General features: G+C 31.6%; 2 protein-coding genes across 2 annotated transcripts; one reads left to right on the forward strand and one right to left on the reverse strand.

Moving 5' to 3' along the window:
• The first annotated feature begins 3,878 nt into the window (after positions 1-3,878).
• On the forward strand, positions 3,879-6,315 carry LOC130809049 (endochitinase A-like). The gene is made up of 2 exons (XM_057674657.1): positions 3,879-4,771; positions 5,765-6,315. Exons 1-2 carry the CDS (start codon positions 4,345-4,347, stop codon positions 6,163-6,165), a joined length of 828 nt encoding a protein of 275 aa, XP_057530640.1. The 5' UTR covers positions 3,879-4,344; the 3' UTR covers positions 6,166-6,315.
• A 2,601-nt stretch (positions 6,316-8,916) lies between these two features.
• On the reverse strand, positions 8,917-14,841 carry LOC130809051 (probable serine/threonine-protein kinase PBL3). The gene is made up of 6 exons (XM_057674658.1): positions 14,259-14,841; positions 12,221-12,573; positions 12,000-12,135; positions 11,155-11,291; positions 10,947-11,070; positions 8,917-10,348 (listed from the first exon to the last, which is right to left on the reverse strand). Exons 1-6 carry the CDS (start codon positions 14,317-14,319, stop codon positions 9,897-9,899), a joined length of 1,263 nt encoding a protein of 420 aa, XP_057530641.1. The 5' UTR covers positions 14,320-14,841; the 3' UTR covers positions 8,917-9,896.
• Between the last annotated feature and the right edge of the window lie 541 nt (positions 14,842-15,382).

Below are 15,382 nucleotides of genomic sequence, written 5' to 3' on the forward strand. Positions count from 1 at the left end.
TTCCCCAAAACCCTATATTTGGTCTGAAAAACGAAAACAAGCTCCCTCACCTCTTTTAATTGTTCAAGCTCTTATCCCCGTCAATCCCTCTTAATTTCGAAGCCCAACTGCAATCATTTTCATTCCTTGATTTTTTTTCGAAAGAACATTAGTCCTTCATCTTCCCTGGTTTTATGGCGAACAACAGCAGATTTTCTGGCCAGCAACATCAGCCTCGTGCTGCGTCGCCCGGTCTATTCTACTCCCCGCCAATCGTTACCATCGGAGTTTCAGTTCGAAAGGCCAGCAACATTCCCTATTGATTTTTGAATGAAAAAGAAAAGAAAATAATCTTGACCTTCTATATCTTGACTCTTAAGGGAATATATCCATTTTTTTCTCTAATCTGATTCTAAATAATCTTTTCTTTTATTTACCATTTTCTAATTACATTTTGGTTACTTGTATATTGATATCTTCCTTGTTCTATTATAATTACTTATGTTAAGTTCCATTTAGAATCTCTCCCACAATGGTATAAGTGAAGTGATTAATGAAACTACAATAAAAAGAAAGAAAAGAAAAAGAAACAAATGAATGAAATGAAATGTCCACTGCCTAGCAGTGTATATATGCAGTGTATAGGGGGAAATTAGGAAATTGAAGGGGAAATAAGAAAGACAATGGAGAGAGCTATATTTAACGAAGTCACGTGCTCAGTGCTCACATGTAAAGTCAACGTCTCATTTTACGGTCAATTGATGGATTTCGTCAAGTAGTAGTCTTTTAAAAACAAAAATATCATATAAGGTTTTTTTAATTTTTTCTAATATTTATAAGTCTCTCAATTAATTTAAGTTATTAGAAAATTCTTATTAATTAAATATAATTAATTAGTTTTATACAAATGAACTAAAATTGCATAATAAAAAATTTTATATTTTTCAGAAAATATAAGTTTTAGACCCGATCATAGACTTGAGTCTTGATATGGGTCTGATAATAAAAATAGGGTTTAGATCTGTGTCTATCTAGACATGACCCATATCCATTCTTAAAGGTTTAGTGTGTATGTGTATGTGTATGTGTATGTGTGTATGTGTTCTAATAAGGTTTTAATATTGATTAGAGATGCTTAATAAGTTGCTGCCTCACTAAAAGTCTCGTTAATTTTTTAAAAGGGTTAAATTTTTAATAGGTTGGGTCAATATTAAAAATTAATAGGGCAGGTTTTTATGATGCTTTTTTATAAGCATTTTTAGTCAAATTGTACTACTTTCTCCCTTTTTTTTTGTTTGTCCACTTTAAGTTTTTTCACTTTATAAGGGAGAAATTTAAATTTGAGTTTTAAAATATATATTCAAGACAAAATATATTCATGTGTAATTTTGTTAGATTCATCTTGATGCAAAGAATTTTAATATATAATTTTTATAATTTTTTGTTATGCGTACTGTGAAATATTGAGACTCAAAATTTACATTAAAATACATAAAAAAAAATAAAGTGGATAAACAAAAAGAAACGTAGAGAGTATTACTTAGTAATGTTAATGATATACATAGGACTACAGAGTATGTATTTGTTCTCGTGAAAATATGACGTACTAGACTACAGGTAAGATAACGTAATGGGCTACGAGTGAAGAAATTTCAAACAGTGAACCAATTAAGATAACGTAATGGGCTACGAGTGAAGAAATTTCAAACAGTGAACCAATTACGTTGAAGCCACTTAATGTCAAATTAATGTCTGCTAACCAATTACATTTAATCCAATCGGCAATAAATGCTATATGAATTAACCAAAAATTTTCAATCAATAACTATTATTTATAAATCACTACAAAAAGACAAAAAGAATAATATTAAAATAAAAAAATCAAAAAAGATAAATTAAAATAACAAAATTTTCACCCTATCACATCCTACCACACAAAGGTTATTTATTAACCTCACAAATAACCGTTATTTACTAAGATTTTCTCTGTGTAAACTATGAAGTAGAGTTAAAGATATTTTTGTTTTATATAAATTTCCATTTTAACGCATGCTAAAAATGAAATCTTATTTTTTTTGATTTTGCTATAATTAAAAGAATTATATTATTTTCTTAATTTCTAGTGGAAGAATTAACAAGATAAAAAAGTTGTGGGAAAAAACATGTGAATGTGATTGATAGAATGAAATAAAACTATACAAATTAAATTTAACGATCTGGTATTTATTCGACCTTATAATTAAATCCGATTTTAATTCGACTTCAAAATGAATTAAAACCATGTAAAAACTAATATAAATACAAGACTCGATTTTGAACCAATTCGTATCACCTGAAGCTAAATTGACTTGAATGATAATCCAAATAAACACCTCTGGAATGAATGAATGTGAATCATAAAAAGATCAGAAAATGTGAAACCAGTATAAAAAATATAAATATAGTCCTGGTCCATTTATCTCATATTGTTGGTTATGTTTAGAATTATATTCCGTACATGAATTAAGAATGCTTTAACATGACTTTTTTATGGATATAAAGAAGTTTATATATATATTTATGTGAAATTTTGCTAGTTTTTTCTAAATGTATAATGTATACATATAAATATAAATATAAATATAAAAACTAAGAAAAAAAACATAATCAAATTGTAAAATAAAGGAAGTAAAATATAGCAAAATCAAAATAAGTGTGTGACGCTACTAAGGAATTAGAGATGACGAATGCCCAAGGAATTTGTTGTATCTTCTAGATTGTACCAAAAAATAATTAATTAAAAACAATTTTTTTATGAGATCGTCTTTTTTGAGACGAGTCCATACACAAGGTCCATTAATATAAAAAACATTAAAAAAACAATAAAATTTGTTCATACTTGTATAGGACGCAAATTTTTTAAATAGTTTGGGTGACTCAACTGAAGTCGTCTCACAATTAAACGACCTCAATAAAGAACTAGATAACTTAAAAAATAAATTGTGCTAATATGGTATAAATTGGGCTTAAATTTAAAATAAAATAAACACAGTTGGAATGAAAATATGTTAGAAATTTCACAGTTCCAATTAACATTCATTAAATTGAAATTTCCTAATCACTAAATGTTATTGTTTTATTATATTAGCTACATTTTATTTTATTATGCAATTCAATATGTTAATTTTGATTATTTATATCTTGAGTTCAATCATAAAAATTTAATGTTGTGACAATACGTGACTAATAACGCGAGTAAACGATTTTACAAGAATTCACTTGACTATATTTTTTTCTTACACATCAATCGCAATGTATAAAATAAGTTTGAATAACAAATATTATCAATAATACTTATGTAACAAGTATTTTAGAACGGATGTAGTACAAGCTAGACGTTGTCAAATAGATCAAAATCACTAATTAGGGGTGTATGTATCAATTAATTAGTTATTTGAAGATAATCAAAAATCAAATCAAATCAAATCAAATTAATAATTAAGTTTGGCTTTATTCTAACTCAGTTTATTTTAGATTGAAAGTATATTGGATTTTTGTTCGCATTTGATTTTCAGTAGAAAAACCAAAAAAAACGACGGAACTGAATTTTGAATGGTTATGAATAAGAACATGTGTCAATAACAACAACATTTCGTTACTCTAATGTTATTATTAAGTGACTTGCATTTGATTTTCTCTTGATAATGATTGAACTTTTAATTTTTTTCTTTTACGATTTTAATTGACTTTTCGAAGCATAATTCAGTTGTTTTGATTATATTCAATAAAAATTTGGTTTGAATCGATATTGAAAAAAAAAATTGTTTAGTTTTTATTTAATGAGAAAAGTGTCAAAAATTACTAATAAAAATTTTTAGTTTTGCATCAAAATAAACAAAAATCGAAACCTACAAGCATATGATTACAACTCCATGTTTTGAGAGATCGTAGGGAAATCTTAGATCTTCTAGTAGATTTGCTGGATCGGACGATCCACCAACACTTTCACAATTAGAAGGCAACTAGACAACTAGCTATGAGTATTTCAACGATCTGATATTCACTTCATCTTATAACTGACCCGATTTAATCCGACATAAAAATAAATTTACAATCATATAAACATCGACACAAGACCCACTCTTGAACCGATCTGAAACACCTGACTCGGTAATTCTAATGAATACTTCTACAACTAGCTAAGAATCGGAGGACAAAAATTATTGTCCTACATAGCGAAAATGCAACCGACAACCCCTATTATCACACAAAAATAAAAGAAAATCTCTCAACCACTGAATTAACCCAAAATTCTCTATATAAATCCGCCTTTTAGCAGTCTTGTTTCCGCATAATCCCCACTTCCAAACAACTCCTCATCCTAAAATGCCTTCAACCCTACAACTACAAGTTTCAGTGGTGCTCATAATGGTTGCTTGTCTTTCAAGCACCTTAGTAACGGGCCAAAATTGTGGGTGTGCTGCTGGTTTTTGCTGTAGCAAATTCGGGTACTGCGGAAACACAGCTGCCTACTGCGGTGAAGGATGCAAACAAGGACCTTGTTATTCATCTACACCCACCCCTACTGGGGGCGGCACTACTACAGTTTCAGTCCCAAGTTTAGTGACTGATGCCTTCTTTAATGGGATTAAAAATCAAGGAGGATCTGGCTGTGCGGGTACCAACTTCTACACAAGGTCTGCTTTCTTGAATGCCTTGAATTCCTATCCTCAGTTTGGTAAGGGAGGCTCTTCTGATGTTACCAAGCGTGAAGTTGCTGCTTTTTTTGCCCATGTCACTCATGAAACTGGACGTAAGTGCTGTCGTTCAATCATACATTTGCAATTCTAATTTTTGTTCAAAAATCGGTCACAAGTAGACATTTATGATGTTTGATTGTTGGTTTTAAATGGTTTATGAAAATGTAGTACTTAGTTATATTTGGGATGACTTTGAGATTTGAGAGGCTTGGGCAAATTATTAATCATAGGTCCTTAATAACTATTAAATATACATTAATATATGGGCCCCTAACTATTAAAGCATGTTTTTCTAATATATTTGGATGGGCTTGGGGCACAGGCCGCCCTTACCCTTATTAGACTGATCAAAATATATTATCATTAGAAAAATGTTTGACAAAGTTTATAATTATGCTTGTTCTATTCTAATCCTTTTTAACTTACTTAGCTTAAAATTTTTCATTACAATTTAATAATGTGGCATTAAACTATTGAAAATTTTAAAAAATTGTTTAAGAAAACAATACTACCATTAGAATGACATAATATTCGTATTCATTTTATATATTCCATCTGTGATTTTGCGTGTACTATTCACCAATCACTTAATCTATAATTTGAAATATAGTGAATTTAAGATTTTGTTTGCTCCTTATCAATGTAAACATATGAAGTGAATGGGCGGGAGCATTTAATAAAAATTAACAGATTAACTCATCCTAATTATTACCATGCATTGAACAACAACCGAACAGACCGCTAATATTATTGCATATGCAAATCGAATTACGAATTTGAATATTATTTGTTGGGATTATTAATCCCACACCGACAAATCAAAAGATGGTGTGCACACTTTATAAGGTATTGGAGACCTTCCTCCCATTGTTATATGGTTTTGAGATGGTATAGATCTCCTTGGCTTATGAAGTGTGTGTATTTCGTTTTTCCTCATTAATATGCTGATATTCACAATAAATCTAGCTTAATTTGACATTATTTTTGTATGTAAATTTTCAAAGAAAACTATATACAACAAACTAATGAATAGAAATTACTTGTAGATTTTTGCTACATAGAAGAGATTGCAAAATCAACATATTGTGAAGCAAGCGCACAATGGCCATGCAACCCGAATAAGCAATACTACGGACGAGGACCAATTCAACTAACATGGAACTATAACTACGGAGCAGCTGGTAAAAGTCTTAATTTCGATGGTATAAATTCACCAGAAAGAGTTGCAAACGATCCTGTTTTATCCTTTAAGACAGCCTTCTGGTTTTGGATGAACAATTGCCACAATCTCATTGTCTCGGGCCAAGGATTCGGGGCCACCATTCGGGCTGTAAATGGAATCGAATGTAATGGTGGTAATTCCCCTGCTGTTAATGCTCGTGTGAGATATTATCAGCAGTATTGTAGCCAATTTGGTGTTTCTCCCGGCCCTAATCTTTATTGCTAGATGCTACTCATTACTCAATCAAATGTCTTGCTAGCTATATTCGAGTTTTCAGTCTTTGAAAACTAAATAAGTAATACTCCTAGTATTACTATTTATTAAGCTGTATAATATAATAATAATTTAAATAATATTACGGCTTCGTTGTTGACCTTTGTAGTGTAAATTTTCATGAAATGTATCATGTTATTGTCATGGTAATGAAACTTTGATCATAAAAAAGTTTGTTTGTTTATAACTTTTTTATCTAATACCACATTTTCGTATGATAACACATTAAAATCAATTTTGCGAAAAAAATGATAATGCATTGGGATAAATTTTGTGAAAAAAATTAACTTGTTAAGAAAATTTTCTATTAAAATAACTACTACCAAATGGGCTATTAGTGTTTGCTAGGAGTGCTTGAGCAAATTTAGCAAGAACAACTATGGCTACAACTTCAAACGCATATGAACCGCGCCAGCTATACGGCTCGATACGATGGATATAGTGTGATATGAGCTATGAATATCTAAATAGACTATTTTATGGTTGGAAAATCGCAATTCAAAAATCAACACTGTACTATATTAAATGATATTTCGTTAAAGTGTTCATTATTATTTATATATGAGTTGTTTGTCATTAAAGAAAGAGAAGAGGATATGTCACTTTATAATCTTCAGGAGTAACTTCTATTACTACCAATTTGATTTTAATTGTGAACCTTATTTGGGTAGAATGTGGGTTATCTCTTCTCATCCTTATTTGGATTGTTCAAACACAGTTTCTAAATTTTAACATGGTATCAGAGCTTATTTTGTTATTAAACCTTTATGACAGGGCATGTAATCTTGCTACTGGTTAAAGGCCTTAAATTAATAAACTTGATGAATAACATCTATTATAATCAATTTATTTTAATAGTAAACCTCCTTTGGATTGTTTACGCGTGTTTTCTAAATTCTAACAAAATTTTCTACATTTGAGAGAGTAGTGAATGTAGTTAATTTTTATCTTCTAATGGAGAACAAATGAGAACAGAAGGCCCAGCCTTCAACTAGCATAAGAGCTCAAAATGTTTTAAAGTGGGCAAAATAAGTACTTTTGAAAGACATGAAGCGTCGGATGATAATATATAATGTACTCAAATCTTATGAAAGCCAGTGCCTTGTGGCCTAAATAAATTGCTACAAATTTCACAACATTTTGTTTATAAACATCCACAATTACAGAGCAAGATTTCATAGCTTTGAAGTAGAAAATGAGCAAACAAACACATAAAAACATAATCGAAATTTGCCGATTAAGGAGTAAGTACCATTTATTCAAATAAGATTATAGGTTCGATTCTCACCAAGCCGGCGAGCCCTCCCATTCCTAAGGCCAACACTGTGATTCATACAAAAAAGAGTTGGAAAAATGTAATGGTACATAAAACTGTAAAAGTAAAGGCATACACTTAATTTAGTGCATAGTTGCAGCCAGGTTCAGACTTCAAAGCTATAAGCACAACTAAGATTCTCAGATCATGAGGATCATATTGCTCAAGAATTTATGTATGAATAGAATGCTTAAAAGTTGAAACTTACTAGTATCAAAATCATAGAATAACTCAAAATAAAAATAATACAAATTGAGAGCAATAAAGAGAGTAATCTTTATGCTGAAATAAAACAAATATTTGAAATTCTTAAAATATAATAGTCTTAGTGACTTTATTAATTTTATTGTTTGATTTTAATAAGAAAAAAAGAAATATATAAGACGCGTGAATGAGATAAAAACTTATTATATGCGTGGACTAAATTTTAATATAGCGTATAAAGTCATAGTTAGGTAAGAAAATGTAGCAAATTTCACCAAAGAGACTAAAACGATAGAAGAGTAGAGACTAAAACGATAGAAGAGTATAGTCAGACAGAAAAAAGCAATTTTTGAAGCATGTGTTATAAAGACCATGTGAAAGAAAATGAAAAAACTTCAACCTTTGAGAGAACTTTACATTTAAATTATAAGTAATAAAAATGAAAAAGACATATAAGTCATAGAATATGGTATGTTCACCACCTAATAGAGTAGATATGTTATACTTTTTCAGTTTCAATTTAGCTGTAATATTTGCTTTTTTACGCAGTTTAATACACTAATTTAATCCTTAATATCTCTAATTATGAATAATAAAAAATTATAAAAATTTGATATTAATAATCTTTGGAATGAGACGAATCAAATAAGATGTCACTTGACTATATTTTAACCTATAGATTAAAAACTAATCACAAATTAAGAGTGATAAATGAATAGTGCCAGTTTTGTCAATATTGCGACTAATTTGAAACGGAGGAAGTATGTTACTCTAAGAATGAGTATGTCTAACCTAGCCCACAAACACGTCTAGGTTCTATGCATTAAACTTTACATACACACCAATACTCAGTACCTGAATTTGCTTGCTATATATAGCAATACCAACATATATCCCTTTATCAGCAAGCATTAGCTAGTAATTTTAGTAACTGGAAGTATCAGATGTTTCCTAGAGTTCCTCCGAGCACTTCATTAAGAACGAAATTTTTTGTCTTACTGAAGCGTTTGGGGGAACTCCCGAACTCATTTGATTGTGTGAATTATGATGATCAAGGATGTAGTTTAATGCATTATTAGTTACTTACCTAAATACATCAAATGTTCCTAAGAGTTCCTCCGAGCACTTCATTAGGAAAAACTTTGTATTCCTACTGAAGTGTTTGGGGGAACTCCTGGGCTCATTTGATAATGTTCAAGGGTAAGAAAACCATGCAGAATTAAGCTCAGCTATATGTAAAAATGCGACAAGGGTAAAGAGAATAACTGCAGAATTGCAACTCATAAGATATTAGGAACACGACTTTGAAACATCATGTCTTCATTAGGACGAACTTCTTGTTCCTACTGAAGCGTTTGGGGGAACTCTTTGGCACATATGATAATATTTAAGGGTAAGAGAACCATGAAAAATCTAGTCCAAGTGCATGAATAATGCAATGAGCATGCATAGACAACAGCATTACGACGTTGCAGTATTGATTTTCAAAGAACACCAAGAATGCAACAATGAAACCTCAAGTTTTCCCCAAGTTTAAAGTTTTTGGTCTCACGTTTTTGGCTAATTGGCTTGCATGTAAGATCAATTGCAGGACCATCCTGCAGTACAAGAAGGAAGATCATTTGGAACGATATAAAATCCGACTACGCCCGCATGGATTCTCATCCTGATATAGAGCATTCATCATTCACAATATGTGCGCCATCCTTAATCGAATATTTATACAATTACTTCTAATTTAAAGTTTTTCTGTAATGCATGTGTAAAATGAAAACAATGCATAAACTTGTTCACAAATAAAATAATACACCTAAGAGATGATTAATTAATGATACAACAGATGCATTCTAAGAGCATTGTAAGCTCTAAAAAGGGCATATTTTACAGATACAAGCAACAAAAATAATCACCACATCCCAAAAACTTGATCTTCACACCCTAAAAATTATTTATATTAATAACACAATACTTCTACATTCACTTCACTTCTCGAGATCGATTTCAGAGAAAAACGGACAGGGCACGGTAATTATACTTCTTGCCTAGCTAAGGTTGAAGCCACAGGGCCATTTTCGACTGGGGATGCACTACCATTATATACATTAAGCAATAGATTTCACAAGCTGAGGATACATCGACAAACATTGAAAAAGGCTCTCTGTAGTCAACGAACACGAGGAGATTGCCTGTGAGATGACAATGGGGATGCCGAGGGAGTCAAATGCATTGGTATATGGTGGTTTCTTATTGGAGATCTCATGGGGCTCGATACGCTCTTTAAGCCTCCATGGGAGCTTTTATTAGAGTTTTTATGGTCTTGCAGCTTCTCGAGTTCCTCCAATACCTCGGACATTTTAGGCCTTGATCTCGGTTCGGGATTAAGACACTGTAAAGCAAGTGTAGCAACTGTGAATGCGGCTTTTTGGGGATATTGGCCTTCCAGTTTGGTATCCATTATTCTGAATACCTTTCTTCGGTCTCCCAAATATGGTTTTGCCCAGTCTACCAGGCTCTGCTCTACGATAACTCTTGATTTGTCAAGTGCACGTCGTCCAGTTAATAGTTCTAGTAATACAACCCCGTAACTATAGACATCACTCTTAGCTGAAAGGCGACCTGGCAAAAATTGTTGATTAATTAGTATCGAGCTAAATATATATAAATTGTACAACCCAACACCAACATTCTTTTGTATCCCATCTTTCCCTACTTTAATACGCTAATCTACTAGCTCAGTTTATAAAAAATTGTTCCATTTACTTTTTGCACAGTTTTCAAAGCACATATTCAAGCCTCAATATTTATAAATACGTTTTATAGAAAATTAAAAAAAGTTATTTTAAAACTCTATACATTAAGATGAAACCAACAATACCCCACATGGATATATTTCAACTCATATATATCCATGTAAAAACATGTTCAAGTTTATGTCTCCTTTAATGAAATAATGACAAACTTTCGGACACGAGGGAGTACTATTTTTGTCCTTACGAGACATTTAACAGCTAGAAGTAGTAATCTCAAAATAGATCCCCATTTGGCCATTTCACAATCATCAAACACCAAAATTTAAATTAAAATTGATCGTTAACAAAGAGCTCACAAGGGGCAAGTTGTCCAAAGTCGCAAAGACGTAGTCCGGATAACTTAAAAAATTTGACATATAGACAATAAAGAAATGACAATGTGATCATATAGGCAATTGCTGTACCTGTAGCTACATACTCTGGTGCTGCATAGCCCTGAGTGCCCATGACCTGAGTTGACACATGAGTACGATCGCCTGTGGGCCCTGCCTTTGCCAAACCAAAATCGGATAGCTTGGAATTAAACTCCTGCAAGCATGAGAAGAGGTATCAGGAAACTGCAAGGCATCGAAGGAGACAACACTATGTCTAGAAGCTGAACTCCAAACGTACTGCATCTAGCAAGATATTGGAAGCCTTGAAATCACGATAGATGACTTGTGATTCAGCGTCATGCAGGAAAGAGAGTCCTTTGGCTGCACCAATTGCAACTTTAATCCTTGTTGCCCAGGAGACAGGTTGCGGCCCCCCTGCAAGAAATTATTTTTGTAAAATAATGAAAAATCAAACGCAGCAAAACAGATACGCAAATTAGATGGTAACATAATTGATCCAGAACAAACACAACAATAATAATGCTAAAGGCTTAATCCTAAAATATTGGGCTCGGCTACGTGAACCAATGCATCATTTCCAGTTGTCGTCCACGTGAATTCTTATTCTTCATTCATTTCACTTTTTACCATCACAAAAATCAAGTGTAAATCCTTTATATTGTTTTTCACTCCAGCACTTTCCTCGCCCTCTTTTTAAGTCCCCCGGTTTTCAAAATAAATGGCAACATGATAAAAAAAAAAAAAAAAAAAAAAAAAAAAACTATACCAAAATCGCAGGACCAAAATATAGCCCAACCAACCTCCAACGGTAACGTCAAATAAGATACAGAACAAAAAAATCAGGTAGATTGTTGATCTTAAATGAAAAAAAAAATCTGAAAGATTTACAGCGTTTGCTAGATTTTAATGCCACAAATGCATTCAAATTCAACACACATGTATAAACTCAAAAATAAATGCGAGATGAATACTCTAAACTGCCGAAATAATATAGAACAAAGTATGCAACCAAGTCAATTTTAAGGGGATTGCAATACCAACATATACAAGTTCATTTTCAAGGCTGTTCAATTTATCACTAAATAAACAAAATAATTTAAAAAATTCATGTAAGCTACTTACGTCTGAATAAATGATTCTCAAGGCTTCCCTTGGGCATGAACTCGTATACTAAAAGTCGATTTTCACCTTCAAGACAGTATCCAATAAGCTTCACTAAGTTGGGATGATGTAGTTGGCCGAGATAGTTTACTTCTGTCTGCAACAATTCGACTATTAGTAAACAGGCTAAGGCCGAATCTCAATAAAAAGTGAACACATAGAGAAGGCCGGGGAGCACTTACCAGCCACTCCTTGTGGCCCTGAAAACCTTCAGGTTTAAGTCTCTTAACGGCAACAACCATTCCGGATCCGGGTCTTGACGGAGAAAGTGTATTCTCGTCAATCCACCCCTTGTAAACATAACCAAAGCCACCTTCTCCGATAAGACTATCAGGACGAAAGTTTCTGGTGGCAGTCCTAAGATCATTAAAGGAAAAGGCCTTCAAACCAGAAGATGACAAAATTTCATCTTCAGATCTTGGAGTAGGAAGACTAAGATTGCTACTTTTGACGCTTGAGCTTGAGACAGTTGGATTAGACAAATTTGAGGAGTGGCCTATCTTTCCAACGCTGGCAACTTTTGATACTCCTGAAGCTGATAACGAAGAAATTTTAAGCTTTTATGCAGGTAAGCAAAAATATGTTTAAGGTAGTTTGAACCATAATGATGAATTAAGAGATCAAAGATAATTTGCGCACATTTGATACATACTTAAGAAATTAGCTTTTTTTACTCTAACAATACTTATTGATACAGACTAGTGTCACGTTTTTCGCTAATCTCTTTCCGAATCGCGAATCGCGAATTCAAAAACTGAATTAGCAAGCGAATTATGTTACATTGATACAGACATACAATACTAACATTGAAAGTTATCAAGTTAAGTAGGCATCGGTGTTATGTTATCACCGACTTAAAACAAGAATTTCTCTTAAGTCCAAAATCTGGATCACATATACTACACCTTATAAAGTTTATGCAGATTGGTAGCCAAACCTTAAAACAGAATTCAGTAACTATGAAGTTACACCTTCAATCATCACTAACTTCGTTTGCTTAAACGGCTACCAGCAACTGGCTAATCTTTTTCATATGCCTTTATTGTACTAATGTGGTCAAACAACAAAATAGTATACTGACTTGGTAAATGGTGTTTAATAAGCTGAAAAGCCAACTTAAAGTATTGAAGCAACTTATTGACGAATTGTTCAACAACAATGAAAACGCTGATCATCCTCCACATAATCAAACCAATACAAAAGACAAGGCTATAACATACATTCTCTTTGAGGGGAAACCTAAAAGATAATCCAACAGAGTCAGTAGTGTGTCGCGATAACCTCATAAATTATTCAAAAGGAATTGATGCCCCAATTCAGTGAATCAGTGGAAACACCAACAAAACTTTAATATTCAATTAGAAATACTTTTGACCAAATGATTTTAGTCCAAATTGGATATAGAAAACATGCTTTAAAGCATCAAACAACTACTCCCTCTAATTCTTGTTCATATAGTTTTGACTTCTATTGTGAAACTTCTAAATTTTCAAGCATTATTATCTCCAACATTATATATGGTATCATATTATACTTGAAGTTCTTTTAAGGAAAATTGAACAATTGAGAATCTTGAGTTCGTTGACGGCTTTCCCTTCTACCTTTGTGACAGAATTCGATTCTCACCACATACACTAAGGTTTAATTTTCTTTCACGAGTGCTGGTAGAAATTCTCTAAACTACCCCGAATCAATAAAAAAGTATAATTGAACAATTTGTATGGAGAAAAAAAAACAGAAATGGAGAGACTATTGGGGTGCAAAATACGTGAAACTCTAGGAAATCAAAATAGTCAACGAGACCAGAAACAATCATCCATAATTCACAAAAAGTGAATACCATCTCAGAGTATAAGATTTCTATGAGAACTTTCAAATGAAGAAGATTAATTAAAATTGAAAGAAGATCAGATGAGAAAACTACAACTATCTTCTTGAATCTGGCCAATTAAATTTAATCCAAAATTAATATAGTACCATTTCACCAAAAATTACTTTTTTTTCAAGAAAAAAAATCCAAAATATGTCAATCAAACATTTTTTTCCAGACATTCCATAATCACCCATGTAAAAACACATCTACAGAAGCCAATTAAAATTCATAAAACAATTAATGTCACACAAAAAATTACTAAAAACAATCAAAGATTCTAACTTTAACATAATTACATAAAAACCCATTAATAGAAAAGCCATAACTAATCAAAATAAAGATCATACCAGAAGTAGGATTAGAATTGAAAGTGTCTACTTGTGCAGAAGAACCCAAGCAATTGCCCATAGTATCAACCCAATAACACCACTACCACCACCCAAAATGGAAGGAATCACAGACCTATTAACTAATATAATCAAAAATTTCCCAAATTTGAGTGTGAAAGGAATATATAAAACAAGAAACAGGAATCAAAACAGGGAATTACTCCTAAATCTCTCTTTTCTTAAATCTTAAATGGGTATTTCTTAAATTTCCTAGAAAGAAGAAAATAAATAAAATAATTTCAAATTTCAATTAGCACATGATTAATAGGGATATTACTAGTAGTTATTTTAAAAAAGGAAGAGAAACAAAAGGATAAAGAGGAAAGTCTTTAGAGAGTGCCTGGAAGTCACCAAGCACCTTAAATCTCTCAATCTAATTCTAAACAAACAAATTATAAAAGTCTTCTTTTTGTTTGTTATTTTAATAAAAACAATCTTTCTCTCTCTTTTGAGAAATTGTTTGGTTTTTTGTTCAGTTTTTGATGAATGCTCACACTGAGTATTTTTTTAGACAGGAATGGAATTAACTTGTAATTAGGTGAAGATATTCCGTGTGTGTAACTACTAGAAGTATTTTGAGAACGTATCTTGTTCACACTGTGCTCAAAATAAGAAGCTCATGTCTATATTATTAATCTAAATATGAAACTGTCACATATAAAAATAAGTGTTTTTTGTATTATTGCGTTTATGGGTTTTTTTATATTTTTCATGTTAATCTCTCCTATAAGATTTACTATATACTTATTTTGATCCTGACTTATCATGGCTGTCAATTAGTAAGGGCAAAGTAAGCTATCGTCCAGGGCTTCAGATTTTGTAAGGGCTAAAGAAATATTAAATTAAATTAATTTAAGTATAATTTTTTTTAACTAATATATATTCTTATTCAACTTATTAGTCCCATTTATTTTTTTCTTATCTAGCGAGGCAATATTTTAACCTTTAATATCTCTAATTATCCTTAATTAAAAATTATAAATAGTAACCCAAAAGTAAATGAAACTAATAAAAAAATTATGTAAGAGTATGAGTTATTAGGATTTTTATATAAAATAGTTAAATATCAACATTACAAAACA

The sequence above is a fragment of the Amaranthus tricolor genome, chromosome 3, assembly GCF_026212465.1.
Source record: "Amaranthus tricolor cultivar Red isolate AtriRed21 chromosome 3, ASM2621246v1, whole genome shotgun sequence".
NCBI lineage: Eukaryota > Viridiplantae > Streptophyta > Magnoliopsida > Caryophyllales > Amaranthaceae > Amaranthus > Amaranthus tricolor.